Genomic DNA, 16,226 nt, shown 5'->3' on the forward strand with positions numbered 1-16,226 from the left:
GTGTCAGAGGAACTTATTTCAGTGGTAAACAGTTCAAATTCCAGCCCCCCTGCCATGAGCTGTTTTCTGCTTCAGTTGGTATCATATGGAAATGACCCATCATTTAGTAGTAGCTGTGGCCATGTCAAGCCATGTCAGACTGACTTCTTGAGTAGACATTGTGTAAGTAATATACTTATTAACTATGATGAATTTTCTTCACATTTCTCAAACTGTAACAGTGACCCTTAAAACTAATTCCCTACCAACATACTGAAGCCAGCTAGAGATACAATGTTTTACGGCAGGTTTTAATGTTGTCTGGAGCAGTGCTCAATAATATGCTACGTGGACAATGCTGTGAACCGATGTAATTTTTACTGGAACTTTTATTGGAGTGTTACAACCACACAGAGTAACATTTACAATTGAATTTTCCCTACCTGAGTTCTCATTATTAAATTACATGAAAAGATTTGGCTTCTCCAACACAAAGGGGAAATGAGCTTGACTAACCTGCAATGCCTAAAGGAAAACAAGAGTCAAAAATATATTTTGTCTATAGCAAAATAATCAAAGCTGAAGTCTTAAACAGTACAAAAACACAAATTAATAAAGGAACTGGCATTTGACAAAAAATCTCACATTATTTTTTTTGTTAAACAAGTGTTGAACTTTACATCAGTATAGTGATAGGCCCCTTAATAGTTTACAGAAAAAGATGAGCTATGTATACCAGTGCTGGAAAATATTTGCTCATTCTCCATTCATTATTTGGAAATATTTCAATAAATTAATGTCCAGACCCAAGCGTAATAAATACATAATATAATGAATATAAACTTTATTGTCAGAAGATGGTTTTAAGTGATTGCTGCCCATGAACCTATATAATGACAGAAAAGATTAATTTCATGTTTTGGCATTATCAAATAAACCCAGTGCAATTGACAATATGAAATTCATTCAGGAAAACACTGTTCACAAGTGGAAAAAGTGAATATGCATTAATCAAGTTCTTTGTTGACTCATTTTGTTTTAATTATCTTTTTTTTCTTCAAATGTAGATGAATGAAGTGTAAGAACAATTAACACATTTTATAACATGTGCAACTTTTACACAATAGTCTCTTCAAATGTTAGATTTTCAATTAAAAGGTTTCTTTATATGTACTGTTTTTATTAATTTTTTCCTCGAGCAATACAACAAAATATATCTATTTTTGTCATTTTTAACAGCTCAATGTACAATTGAGAAAATATAAGGCCAGGGGCTTGATTGCTAGTGGTTATACAATCCAAACTTCACGGTGATGGGGGGTAACTCTAGGACCTTATATTCCTAATTAAGTAATTCATCAGGAACGTCTCAGTTAAATTGTTGTCCTCATCCTGGCCCAAAAGCTTTATTTTGTATATGATACAAAAACAGGCTTTGACAAGGATTATGGAAGTGAAAACTTCTGATCTGAAATAGCCTATTTTTTTATTCTTTTGTTTTTATATATATTTTTGTATCCGTTATTCAACAGCAGCATCACATTTAAATACATAATTGGTTCATTTCTTAAACTGAAATTGACTCTGCATTGTATGTACATTCTGTGTAAACTTCACAGCGATCGGAGTAACACTGAACTGCCGTTGCTGTGCACTTAAGTCTGTTTGTCTGTGTAAGGGTAAAAGAGGGTTAAAGGGGACGTTGTTTGGATGGTAGTGGGACAGTTTGGTTTGGGCTCTAGCCACTTCCACAACCTCTCTCAGAGTGTGTCCTCCAAAAGATAGGGCTGGTACGGAGAAGAAAAGATGGTGATTTCAATCTTAAAGGCTTGTCACTAACTGCATCTGTCCTTCCCGTACATCTCCTTCAGGTGTACAGCCCTCTTTAGTAATAGGAATAATATAACCATCACTGTTCCCTCGACTGATCTGGTAGTATGCTTGGAGCTGGTGTCCAGATCCTAAGTTAGGCATGCTCTTGTAGTAAACGTCCTCGTTCTCACTCCTTTTGGAGGGGGAGGAGAGGTCCTCCTCTACGTCGGGGCTGCTCTCGGGGAATGGAGAGTCCCTCAGGTTAGGCATACTAGTGTACAAGGAGTCTCTGTTGGGGGACTGCAGGCTGTTGTTTGGCTCTGCCGTCTGGCTGACAAAACCTCCGCAGCTCTCCATCCCCTCGGTCTTCACTCTCTTCTGAGGCTGGTAGAGAAGCGAGTGAGTCCGCTGGGGGATGAGAGGTGCCTCCAGCTCTCGGCTGTGCAGCTCCAGGCCCGCTGTGTCACCATGCACCAGGGAGGAGGCGTCTGCCATGATGGCATTGTTTTCACCGCTACTCCCACCCACCGTCACCTTGGGCGGGATCCGTTCTGGGTGAAGGTGGTGGTGGTGCTGCTGTTGTTGGTGGTGGTTGTTCTTAGCCCGCAGGTTGTTGTGCACCAGCTCAGAGATGATCATTTTCTCAAAGGCAGCATCATCTAGGCTGAGGCCACAGTCTACAACCTGCACACTGTCGCCATAGTCCCCGTTGCGGAGCGAATAGCTATTATTAAAGTTACCATTTAGCGGTAGAGTATCCATTGCACTTGTTTCCCTCGCGTTGTTCAGTGAGTGTCCTAGAGAAAGAAAATAAAACACGTAGAGTGGATTTATATTAGTCAAAACCATTTCTCTAATAATGTAAGAGAGAGAGACATTATGTGAGAAAACTGGTTCAATGCTGTACAGGACAGTTCATTAGTTAAGACATAAGACAAAAAGTTGTTTATCTCTATATAATAACTTTTTTTTAAGAATATGTATGCATGCACCTAACACAGCATCAAAACACTTTACATGAAGGTTACATTAACAACCATGTAATTACACAACAATACCTAGGAAAACCTTGCAAATACATAGGAATTGCTAGGTAATTAAATGATAAGTATAGGTTATTACAAAAGTGTAATGCACAGTAGTGGGGATGTGTGTAAGAGGTAAGTGGATGTTTCAAAAAACATTGAAGATTTTGTTACAAAAACAGTATCAGTGTTAACATCTACTTACCCCTAGAAATCCAAACCTCCTCCATATTCAATTTTTTGTGTAATAACTAATTTAATTATCGCAAAACTGAAATATAACTACATAGCAGTTCATATGTAACTACAATGTTGTTACTACAGGTATTGCTATGTAATTACATGGTAGATGTAACTTAATGTTAAGTATAGAGCCTTTCCAATTCACTCAAGCATGTTGCCTTTGACTAACATACTAGTGAGAAAGGGGTGGAGGGGATCCCAAACAACATTAAACGAGAAAAAATAATAATCATGACCATCAGAAAACATACAGCAAAGTTAAACGTAACAAGAGTAGCCACAAATGGGTAAGCTACAACACTGACAGGAGATTCTCTAGCAAGTCGTTATAGGATGAGTTGTGGGGGAAATCAAAACAAGACTGGGAGAATATGGACGTATACAGAGAAATAAGTAATGGTCAACACGGGACAGCCATCTTTCTCACTACATGGGGAGGCCCACAAGCACCATCTGACATCATCACACACAGCAGGTGGAAAAGACTCACTTTGGACATCTCACATCATGTCTGTCTGCTCAGGCTATCTGGCCTAAGAGTAGCTGATGTACAAAAGAAAATAAAATGATTTATTTGTAACATGATGAAGAATCACTGACAATAACAAAAAATAAAAAAACTTTGCAACTTAGTCAGACCAAGGGTTCAGCAAATTAAATCAACAAGCAATCAAGGCTTTTTGGTTTTTCAGAATTAATGATAACAGTTTAGGTTTTGAGGGTTTATATTTTCATTACGTTTTTGAGCCTGTTTAAGTTTGGTACCAATTGTTCCATGCCAGTATGTGCCCAAGGCTGGCAAAGGTCAGAGCAAGTCTGCTGCCCTGTGCTCGGCATCCATCAAAGTGACAGTTTCCAGTGTAGCCCCAGTCACTCTAAAAGCAGTCCCCCCCAAAAAATAATACACAGCTAGGAAGGTCAATGGCAGTCATTTCAAGAATGTCTGCAAGCACTGGGGTTGTGGAAATCAGGAGTGATAGAACAAATATTAGTCAGATGGACAAAAGGCTGAAAAGGAACAGAGAAGTGAGTGAGTTTGCCATAGTTGGTTAGGCAAAAATAGAAAATTAAGATCAATTCAGAGATACGAGAGTGAGATTAAGAGGAATGGGTATTTTGTGGTGACACTCTGTTGTTCAGATAAAAGATGGGAATGTTATTTGCAGACACAAAGATGAATAAAACAAGTATCAACAAAGTTATCGAAGGTATGAGGAACAAATTTATATGAAAGGGAAAAGATAATGAAAAATAAACCACCGGCACAATGACATACAGACAAATTGTTTACGCATTGCGATTAGACAATTTGATTTCAGACAGGTGACGTCTGGACACTTGGGGACAGATGTGACGGGAATACAACTGGACACTGAGACAGCTCAATGCTACAGGGAAAAACCTGTGCAGGTACATTACCCCTTCTATTTCCTAAATATTATCCTTTGCTACAAGGTAACAAAGCAGTATTTTCTCTTTATTTCTCTAAAAAAGAGAAAGATACAGAAATGGGAAGTGAAATTTCCCAAATCCATTCTCAACCAACACTCAAGACTGAATTGAATGAAAAGTACAATTTGATAGTTTGTGAACCACTTGTCCACTGAGTATATGTCAATGACCTTAAATAAACCATTGATTGTGCCAGGGTTTGGTTGTTTTTAATAAGCATGCTGAACAAAATTTACATTTGATAGGCAAAGTTAAGTTTTACTCCCATACTTGTCTCTCTGTAGGTCACTGGAGGAAAGCATAAAGGAAAAGCAAAAACACGACAAAAAGAAAATGTCATTTCAATTTCTAAAACATGATTGCAATACATACTCATTGTCCTTTAACATATTTCTGAAATACTGGATAAACTAGACCCCTTAAATACCGAGGGATGTTTTAGGGCTTTTCATGGTTTTGATTACGATACCACAACTCCTTGTCAATAAATAACTCGAAACCCACATATTCAATTTAAATCATAAACTGATGTTGTGCTTGCATGGTAGCATGCAGGCCTCTAGGGGAAATATCCTCGTGAAAACAGAAGAAAAAAAGCATAGACTTAAAACTTAAATTTCAAATAATCATGCAATTTAGAGTGTAGCTCATTTTCCTCATTCAAGCAAGGCAGAAGATACGGTATTCTCTTCCTCAAGTTAATCTTTATGTTTTATTCTAAAGAATATTATGATTATTTAAAAAATCTCACACCAGAAGGGGTAGATAATAATGAATTTCACTAAATTGGTAATAATGTGCTGTGTCAATTATTCATTTGTGAATGCTAGTAAGTGCAAGTATTATACAGTGAAGAAGTTGATACTCCTTGTTTTGCTTATAATAATGGCACAATAAATCAGTTGATATCAACAAGCAAGATAAGAAAGTTGCTATACAAAACAGAGAATGCACAGTGAGAATTAACAGTGTTAAGTGTTAAAGCAAGCACACCTGGAGAGTTAAACACAGGAGCCGTAGGAGTGTTACATACGACTGTTTCAGCCAGTAAGGTGTTATAAGGGTTGTTAGTGCCTTGTGGTCGAAGAAGAGGATTTGTTAGTAGATAATTGCCCGTCATTCCTGGAGTAGCAAGATAGAAGAAGAAAGATCAGGTTCCTTTGTCAGGCATTGGCAAATATTTTTTTCCTAATAAATACGGTATTATTCATTCATTTTTTGAAGACATTTATCTATGGGCTAGTTTAATTATGACTAAAGAAACGTGACATTGTGATATCAAGCTAAGGATTAAATGACGATGAGTAAAGAAGAAAATCTACACTGTTAGATTTACTTCACATTTACTTGTGATTTTATTCCTGATGAATTGTACTGATATCTAGCACAAATTAGTTGCAAAGCAACATTATACTACAGAAGGCAATTATTACGTCAGCTTTTCGTCTTTCTTTTGTTTAGTAAGAGGGGCAATGTAATGCCACTGTACTTACTGCTTTTTTCCTTTATTTACCTGTTACCCACAAAAGTACTGCAATGTTAAATAATTGTTCCGATTTTTTTCCCCTAAACTGAAATAAACCCCAATGTGAAAGGCTAACTTAGCCTCGCCCTCATATGTATTGCTTGAATATTCCTTGACTAATTCAGATTATGATTAGCTCTACTAACTCCCCATGTCATTTTCATCCTACACTAAAATTCACTCCCAGTAGTAGTGCTTCTGTAGATGGAACAGAGCCTTATGACGCATTTCCAGTCCCATTCATCACTTTGTGTGAAATGCCATTTGTCTTGTCAGGCGGTCTCGGAGGATGTTTTAATGACAAGGGAAGCTTCCTTCAGATAGAACCCTCTTTAGTACACTATACTCAAGGGTAACTAGGCAGGGATCTTACAGCACACCAGAGACGGATCGATACTCAGCCTTAACATTAACATATAACATAAGGTTTATTCTAGAAAGAAAAACTAAAAACTGTACTGATAGATATTGATGCTTTGGCATGTGACCTGTCGTAACCATTCTACCCTGTGCAGACTGAAGAGCTGGGGAGTAAAAGTGGGGGGGAGGTGCAGGGGAGTGAATGGGTTTAAAGTCTAGACTACCTCACTGTAACCCCACTTTTCCATGCATGCTTGGAGACCCATTTTAGATAGAGGCAGGGCAGCATAGCTGAACAACACACTAAGCACTCAGGGTCACCCAGAGTTGAACATCATCTTCTCATAATTATATTTGTGCTCAAGTTAAATAATAAATGACAGTTTTTTTCCTCTACTCTACTCGTGGATCTCTGTTATAGCAGAAGCCACCTCACATGCTAACCAATTAATGAGCCTCTGCTAGTAAAGCACACCATTTTGTGCAGAAATAACTTGTTTGGAGTAAGGACATTTTTTTTATTTTCGTGGATTGAGGTCTGAACTTTGAATGGCCAGCACTTTAGCACAAACAGCACCGCGCTGCCCCCAATTCATGGTTGATGTTTGCTGCCCAACGTGAAAACGCTCAAAGTATTTGAAGAAGGGATTTCTGTAATCCTCAGTTGGCAGACACAGGGATGCTAGCCTTCCTATGGTTAAGTCCTATCAAGCCAAACAGGTTTAATTGAAATTGTATGTATTGGACCTCTATCTATCTATCTATCTATCATGTAAATGGTATATGTGAAGAAATAAAGAGGTGTGTGACTGACCTTGGTTAAGGGTAGAAGTGCTGTTGATGTCACCTGAGATAAAGGAGGACTCAGATTGCTTTCTTACGGTGTCATTCCACATTCTCCTGATACGGCTCTGTCAGATTAACAAGGAATAGTTATTCGGACTTGAAGAAGCATCTTTCACTTCAAAGATCCCCTTTCATTACGTCTGGTATTGTAAGCTTTGCCCTAAATGACCTAAGCTTATACAGTGTACCACGTGCCTAATGTGATCTTCCTGAATTATCTTAACAGCAAATGACCATTTTAATACTCAAAATCTTGAAGTTGATGAAAACGTGGTGTCCCATTGCTTTAGAAGTTAAAAGGGGAATATCCTGTGATTTAAGCAAAAATAATTTTGCTAAGGTTTTTACACATTTTAAGTTCAATGGTTGGAACATTTTCTCCTATCCAAAATAAGTATTGTGCCCTTGGGAAATAATTCACATCAACTGGTATTTCGATTTTTTAAGTAAAAACTAATGATTTGAAGTAAAAAAGTAAATAATGCTTTGGAAAAGTGCATTCATATTTTCCATGAATGTGGCATTAGTGAGAGAAAAAAGAAGAAGCAGGTGCTAAGGGGAGGAGCAAAAAAAAAATCATGCAGTATACTAGATTTTGCTTGTTATTCTTGGATTATTCTCCAGTATGCACAATTAGACACAGCTACCATTTACACTAATCTGTAACTACTGTAGAAAATAATTCCCACGACATTTGAAATATATGTTGTCTTTAATTATCTTACTTTCTCAATCATAACAACATAGGGAGTTTGGTAACAATGTTTGTTACTTTCTGTAGTTGATTTCCTTATTTCACTTTTGATGTTGTACTGTATTGAACTACAATATATGCCTATTTTATGGATGCTAATCTGGTAGAAACCGTACCTGTGTGCCAGAGGAGTAGCGGGCACTCGTCCTGGCTGTGGATGTCTTAGCAGAACTGTGGGAGCTCTCTGTGGGCAAGCCACCACAGCAGTATGTGTGTCGGAAGCACTTGCTGTACTCTTTACGGACCTGAGTGCACAATTATTCAAAAGGTTTTGCTACAATGTACATTACAGCTCTATATACCTTTGCTAAAATGAGGCAATATTGTTTTAACTGAAACATGTCAGTAATTAAACGGAAGTGTGATTAATGTACTATTACTGCATGAGTAAATTGTCACATTTGTGCAGGATAGGACCACTAACTTACTTTTTTCTGGAGGAGGCAGTGGAAGATAAAGATAAACATTCCTTGGAAGGTGTTGAATGTGGTAAAGAGGTAGGCCATCACCACGGAGGACTCATTGATGAAGAACAATCCAAAGGACCAAGTCAGACCCAGCAGACACAACAGAGCAAAGGCTCCCAGGACCCAGGACCTAGACTCAAACAAACACACAATGAGACAAATCCATTGTGAGTTAGTGTTCAAAACAGCTGCATAAATCAAGAAGGGTAAATAGAAACCCAAATCATAAGGCTTGATTACAATAGTTGTTTGCTTCGTTCTGTTAAGGAGGAAATCAGATTAATTTAAAAGACTGCATTTATTTATTTTTCATAATGAAGGACAAAATTGTCCATATTACGCAATGCTAAGATGGTATTGGGGCAACATTTCCAAAAAAGGAAGTGGACTGAGTGTTCCACGTTATTCCTAGAGCTTCTTGAAATTATTTCAACAAGTCTCCACCATATTTATTTATACTGAGGGTAACGTTGACAACTGGGCAGCTACGGAGCTGAGGAAAGAGTTAGAGGAGAAGGAAACCCATGCCTGGTGTCTGAAGGTTCCTATGAAGCCTTCAGACACCCCTAAAGGTTAAAGTTCAAAGGTTGTACAGATACACAACACCAAACTGAACAGAGAGACGATGGACAATGGAAGTGAGGACAATGGTATGAATAGCCTTGGGGCAGAGTGCTTGAGAGATAAAGTGAGAGAGACAAAACAAAAAGTTGAAGGACGAATGTTGAGGAAGAGTCAACTACAAGCTGAGAACAGACTTCTGGGCTAAGTGTTCCTTACTTGATAAATGGTTTATTATCTTCATAGCTAGAGAGCATGATAAGCAGGAAAAGAGAAACACAAATTAGATCAGATGCATCACAGCGTGGGTAGGTTGCCATTTTGTGTCAAAGTTCTTCAACTTTGATGGGTGAGAAATTACAAACATAATAAAATTAAGAAGCTAACAAGAACAGAGGGCTTTTTAACCCTAACCCGTATGTAAAGGATCCTGTCAGATCCCTGGTACTGTGTATCTATCTACTTGGTGGAATTAGCATTTGTGCTACAGTGTGTGTATTGTGTGAGGAAGACATTGAGGATGCACAGTGGAGGCTTACCCTGGCAAATCGGTATTATAGTATCCATCACAAACGCGATAATTACTGGTGTGAATGAAAGGACAGAGAAGGGGAAATGCAACAGGAAAAGAAAGGAGACGCTGTGGATTAGCCTTCTCTTACCATGCAACATTCAATGATCCCCCATCTACTTTATGGTTCGCAACTCTTGAGAACTGGCATAGGCAATTTAATACTATAAAGAGCATCATCCTTACAGAATTGGATGTAAACTGTTTTAATTTGTCTTTTTGCATTTAGAATTTATTTTGATTGGAAAGAGTGTAATCTGTATTTCAAGACTTATATTATATATATTACATACTAAATACGTTGAATGATCTGCTATATATTTGTTTAGATATAAAAATAATTACGACAAGCTGTATTGCCTGAAAAACCCAGAATAACAAAAATCTACAATGTTAAACAATGCTAAAAGGTAGCTGTGATGCTCTGTCTGGTGAGAAGGCTTGCAAAAGTAAACAGGGTAAATGTCTTAATTAGTCAACAAAGATTAACCACTGATCATGGGTGTAGTTTCGCAACTGCACTGTAATGGAGAACACACTTACAACACATAATTATCAAGAAAATGAATAAAAGGAAATACAAGTAGAAAGATATGCAGCTCCTATATGGGGTTGAAGGGAGTGGAGCCTGCGATACCACACAGGTATGGAAATAAAAATAACTCCCAGCTGTCAGGAGGCCTGAAATCAACCCTCTATTAACAGATAATAAACAAACAATTAAGGGATGGAAAATAATTGTTCTCTTTAGTTTTACAAACCAAAACATTTAGCAAATTGTAAAGCAACTGAGGAAAACAAACTTATTAGAGGGGTGGAGTGAGTTGGGGGTGGGGCTGGAACTATAAACATGTTTTGTTCCATTCGGCTCGCCCTCACGGCGCATACTTGAGTCACAGACTCCGAGTGCTGTGTTCCATGCCAACACAATCCTGTGGTCAGCAGCACAGTGGAACAGAACAAAGACTTAACCACTCGCAAAGTCAATGTTGTCATCATTATGGGACGGTCATGCGATAATTCTTATTCAAAACCACCAGCCTCTGTGTAAAATTGTATATATCTGGAGTGAATTTAAATTCCTCTGGTAATGCTCTGTCTGGACAATTTAAATTTCTACCAGAGGGCCAAAAAGATAGATACTGTGAACAAGAAGAAGTCAGGGAGAGTGAATTTGACATGAAAGAGAAAAATAATGCTTTTTCCCATAAATGTTATCACGTCCAAAAATATTTCCTCAACCTTAGAAGAAAAAAAGGCTCTGACTGCCTGACGGTGTGTTTGAAGGGGCAAGAAGAAGTACAAATAACTGTATATTACCAGTAATTTAGTGTATAAGGGTTACAGATTAGCTTTACTTACTTTATATTTTCCAGCCGACTGGAGTCTGGTTTTAGGGTAGTTGAGTGCTTCACCATTTTGTACATGGTGATGACCAGGAAGATGAGATTGAGCTGTCAAAATAGAGTAATGACATGTTAATACATTACGATGGATGTCATAATGTAGGAGGAGAAGAAAAACTGTTAATTTTTCTATAACTATTAAAAGAGGAGTGCCTTCAGAGACGGCCTAATGCAATAGAAGTCTATCGTCCTACAAAACTGCAGACTGGCGCCAAATTTAGTGCCATTCTAAATCAAGAGCAAGGAAATCCATTAAAATCCATTGCAGTGCAAAAAACCCCACATACACTGTTGTAGTCCGGCACTGTGTAGAGCTGACAGACATGAGCATTTCAGACAGTGTTGTTGTTTGAGAAAAACAAGCATGTACAGTTGCCTATCATTTATTCATTACATAAAATATCATAACATGTAACAAGTGATAAAATGTAAAAAATTAGGTATGTTTTTCCACATTGTGTACAGGAGAGAGAAAGACAGATGGAGATTCAAGCTGCTCCAACTTCCTTATTTAAGACCACATTAAATCCTGAGTCAGTGGTGCATATCAATTTCAGACAAGCATACTTTGTGCTCTTTCATAGAGCATTTATTTGGGGCCTTGAAAGTCAAAATCATGATTTAGAGACACAAAGTAAAAATAGGTCCAAATAACTCTTTAAATATTTATTCCAGGACTATATGCCACATCCATGTACATACGCACGCACGCACACACACTCACACAACCTGGTATGTTTACAACCTGGAAATCAATCAATAGGGTTCACAATATCAACTAACACCCTCATTTATGACCAAATAAAGCCTTTCAAAAGTATTTGTTTATCTTTTCAATGTCTAAACATTGGTAAGACAAAATGGGAAAAAATAAAGAGAACTAGAGAGGGTACAATTTCTGGGGAAATTGTAGGGTGTGCTTGCTTGCGTCGGTTGCACAGGGGTCTGCGTATTTTCCCTTCTCATGATATTTTCAGGCATTTAGCCTACTCATTGCATTCATTCATTAATAAAGAACCCCCTTTGAAGATTATTCTACGACGTTGCCCGGCAGTAGAAGATGGAATCGCGATTCAAACAGTACCATCTGCTAACGGAAAATATGCCCCCCAAAACGTAAATAAGCTTGACATTTATTTAGTGGAAAATCGCTCATTCATAAAAAGCTCACTGGTAGCGATCAGTCAGTAACAACGCAAAATGCGATATAGCCCTGTGTGGAGAAGCTGCCCCGGTAAATTCTACTTCTACAGTACAGTACTAGACTACTGCTGTGTTCGTCTTGGTAGCGATTGCGTTGGTTGAATTGGATTTAACGTTCCGTTGTACGGTTTAGGCTGAAATTTATTATTTTCATGAACAGATTGACAAAGTTTAGGCTGTGGCAATGAAGTTAAGGTTAGTAGTTAGATAGATTTTTGATTTAAGTAAGGAGAGTGCCGAACATGTTCTGTCGCCGTTTGACTTCCTAAACAGCTGTGTCTCGCGTAGGCTACTGCGTTTCAGTGAGCAACACTGGTTTGAAACCACAGGTAATGATAATTTCACCCACAAATCGTTTACTTGTAATGTAATGTCATAATAAATCCTACAACGAAAATGTATTTGTGAGGAATGTTTATTTTAACGATTGAAAACAGATGCATCATAGACCACTGTAGTATGTGTTGCCCGGGCAACAGAGGCTAATGTCATGATGCTAATACTTCAGTGACATAGTAGACTACTGTTTCCGAAAGTAGATGTACTTCCTTAATAAAATCAGCTTATATTGTACATTACACGTCACAATTGTGTGTCATATCACAAAGTAAAATGAGTAAATAGTTATCACCCTGGCCTCTTTGCTTGTGGCGTTTCTGCAGCTGCCTTGCAGTAAAGCAGTTAGCTTAGCCATTTCCCAGAAGTTAACGAGCTGCTAAACTAATGTTCTGCTAGAGGTAGTCACGCGAGTTTTCGTGACGTTAGTGACGTAAGTAGCGTCATTGACTCTGGCTAGCAAGTTAGCCACCGTTAGCTTCACTTTTCGCCACAAAAACTTAATTTCCACTTAAACCATGCAACGGAACGTAAATCCCAATAGAAGCAACTCAATCGCTACCAAGACGAAACTTTTGACACCTAGGTTGTCTATGTAGGCCAAATATTGACTGAGTTTTAGGGGGGCAAAAAGAATAATAAAAATAATAAAAATAAAAATAATATATATGTGAGAAAACAATGGTTGTGCCCTTGCCGAAGGCAAAGCACACCCAATAATATATATGTGAGAGAACAAAGGTTGTGCCCTTGCCGAAGGCAAAGCACACCCAATAATATATATGTGAGAGAACAAAGGTTGTGCTGTCGCCGAAGGCTTGAGCACACCCAATTACATGTTTTGCAACTCACACCAACACACTTCCTATGGTATGTCATACCTTTCAGTATAGTTATAAAAAGGCCAAAGATAATCAATAACTCCCCTCCACCACCCAGTCATGAAGCCACACATAATAATCCAGTGAGAGAAAGGCGAACAGAGGAAGAAAAAAAAGAGAGTAACATAAATGGCACAGGCTTTTTATATCACAGAATCAGGAGAAATGTGTTTTGTTGCCTAGCCATCAGCCATCATCTTTATATCACTCTTCTTCTCCTTGTATGAGTCGCAGGGGCCGCTTTGAAAATGCCTTTCACACAGCCCGAAGTGCTGACATGGATATGATGAGACAGAGGAAAGGGACACAGTACTTTAAAGTAACCTAGCTTCACAGCACATGTCCCTACCCCCTCAGCCCCCCACAACACGCTTTCTTGGCCCTCCCCAGGGACTCCCTGGTTACCTTGTCTCACTTGTCTTCTCTCTCTTTCCTCCTTCCTTTCTCTATCCTCCCGAATCATCACCGCTAGCCATGCAGAAGCACCTAGCCACAGTGGGACTGAGGAGAAAGCTTTTTGCCAGAGCATGAGTATGTGTGCACACTGAACTCCGGGTGAACCGGATGAAATATTAAAGGTGCAGATGGAGCTGTCCGGATGAGGAGAACTGCTCGCGACGTGTCATGATCTGAGGGGCTTGCGTTGAAGCATCTCAGGCATACTAATGGCTCTCTCCCAACACTCATTACTTCCATGTACCTTTTCATGGAGCTAATACCCTCTGTGCCTCAAGACACGTACAATGTTTGCCTGAGAACATGGCTCAAAGTGCCTCCTCAAGACTCACTCCTGTCTCACTTTAAGACAGGGTTTCAGCAAAGAAAAAGGGTGGAAAAAAGAAAAGAGAAAAAAATACATGGGCGGAGGAGAAAAAACAACATGTTTTTGAGTGCTTTTCTTTGAGATAGACCACCTCAGGTCAGACCAAAAGTTACACAGCAGGAGCCAGGGGGGGCTTTAGGCAGAAGCCTTGGCTGCCATTGCATTGCATGCATTGTGAGCTTTTTTCTATCTTCAGCTTTTTTCACCGTTCTCCATATTTTTCTCTTTCTAATTGACAAGGACAAAGCCAATTTGTAAAAGAACCAGGGTCACAGGTAGTGGGAGACCTTGCTCCTACACACAATCCCTTGAGATCACTTGCACACCTTTGTGCTTTGTCTGTAGTTGTCAATTGTTGCAAACAACAAAACAAAAGCACTGCAAATACTCATTCCTGTCTAACTTGAACACTGCAACAATACATAAGCTACATCAGGGTCATGTTTTTATGTCTCAGGTCACTAGGACTGGAATTTAGATCATCGTCTTACAACCAATCCATGTTTCATTCAAATCATTTTGAAAGCAACTCACAATCTGAAATACAATGAGGATGCAATTTAGAGAAAATAAATTTGGTCTGGCTGCCTGTGGAAGATAATTTCTGACAGGACAAACGCTATAATTTTCCTGGTTAAAAATGGTATGCGTGTGTCCTCATAAGGGATATTTAATTTGTGTGATAAATTCTGGCTACCCATATTGGCAAACTAACATCATGTGACCAACAGAGTCCCCCTCCTCTTTATCCACTGTGAACCCAGAATTGTTTCAATGTAGTGAGGAAGATGTGTCATCTGAACATACTAGACATTAAGTCAGATAATCAACACAGCACTGATTTAAAAAAAATATATTCCTCACTCTATGGTCATGGGTTGAAGCTGTTATTCACCCTTTGGTGTGAAAGGGGACAAAGTAATAACTGGTGCAAAAGGGCACAGAGGGCCTGTTTGACGAATGCCACCTGCTACTCCATATTTTTCCTGACTGTGGGGAGTAAAAACCTCCCCCAGGTCTGTTCCTTTAGAGTCCTTGTTGATCGAGTCAGAGATAATAATGTCATGACTAGTAAATAATTGCACGCTTAAACAGCACATTTGTCAATATAATACACTGTGTGTCCTTCACCCTGGTGGTCCTTCACCAAACAAGAGAGTCTGCTTCTCTGCCTGCCTCTGCTACTAGCTTGTGACAGTCATCAGCAATTTTGTACATGAAATGAACACACACTAAGGCAAACATAGAGGAGAGACAACTGAATGTAATAATCACTGGATCCTCTCATTCAAATTGAGGATTTGTTGCTATGAGGGCCATAGAAAATCTTCATAAAACCAAAGCCTTCAGGTTGTATTATTTATTCTCATCTATTCTAAATACAAACTATACACTCCAAACTTTTCAGGACTGTTTTAGATTGACAGCACTGTATGATAATATATTAGAATATAGGGGTGATATCCAAGAAGGCCCTGTTTAAAATACAAATAAAACTGTTTTATTTAACCATAACCATTACCATGGAGTAGCAGGAGGAGTGGATACTGGATTCCAATGAAAAGGCATTGGTACTATAGATATACATCAGACATTAGTAGTAATTGCAATCACATCATTGACAAAAATCTGATACTCTCCTTTCTCTTTGTCTCTGTGTATATCTCTCTCTTTCTCCATCTATCTGTCTCTTCTCTATCTCTCTCCCACCCCCTTACTTCTATTTTTCTCTATTAGTCTAAGGAAAAGAAAACTTACCATGATGATAAAGGTGACAGGTCCTATAAAGCTCCATATGAAGTGATTGTCCACTCTTAGCCAGCAACTAGAAATAATGTATACAAATAAACATTATATCAGAAATCTGGGTGAAAAAACTACAACAAAATTAAGACCAGTATCAACCTCCTCAAGCCAAATATGAATGCAAGGAAATGGATTGTGAGTCAAAACAGAACCTAGCGCTCATGATACAGCAAAGT

The 16,226-nt window shown here is 38.5% G+C and overlaps 1 protein-coding gene across 7 annotated transcripts in view; it reads right to left on the reverse strand.

Moving 5' to 3' along the window:
• Positions 1 to 352: 352 nt before the first annotated feature.
• adgrl2a (adhesion G protein-coupled receptor L2a) overlaps positions 353 to 16,226 on the reverse strand; it is a 94,226-nt gene continuing 78,352 nt past the window's right edge. For 4 of the 7 annotated variants that reach the window (XM_062451006.1, XM_062451009.1, XM_062451007.1 and 1 more), the window contains 10 exons: positions 16,003 to 16,069; positions 10,958 to 11,049; positions 9,564 to 9,608; positions 9,244 to 9,270; positions 8,425 to 8,593; positions 8,113 to 8,241; positions 7,211 to 7,307; positions 5,505 to 5,633; positions 4,782 to 4,799; positions 353 to 2,588 (listed from right to left, as the gene is read on the reverse strand). In XM_062451006.1, the coding sequence (XP_062306990.1) occupies positions 1,801 to 2,588; positions 4,782 to 4,799; positions 5,505 to 5,633; positions 7,211 to 7,307; positions 8,113 to 8,241; positions 8,425 to 8,593; positions 9,244 to 9,270; positions 9,564 to 9,608; positions 10,958 to 11,049; positions 16,003 to 16,069 (1,561 nt within the window). In that variant the 3' untranslated portion in view covers positions 353 to 1,800. Of the gene's footprint in view, positions 2,589 to 3,549; positions 3,603 to 4,781; positions 4,800 to 5,504; positions 5,634 to 7,210; positions 7,308 to 8,112; positions 8,242 to 8,424; positions 8,594 to 9,243; positions 9,271 to 9,563; positions 9,609 to 10,957; positions 11,050 to 16,002; positions 16,070 to 16,226 lie in introns of all 7 variants that reach the window. The other 3 variants (XM_062451011.1, XM_062451008.1, XM_062451010.1) reach the window with 3 other exon arrangements.

This window comes from Osmerus eperlanus, chromosome 24 (assembly GCF_963692335.1).
Source record: "Osmerus eperlanus chromosome 24, fOsmEpe2.1, whole genome shotgun sequence".
Lineage (NCBI taxonomy): Eukaryota > Metazoa > Chordata > Actinopteri > Osmeriformes > Osmeridae > Osmerus > Osmerus eperlanus.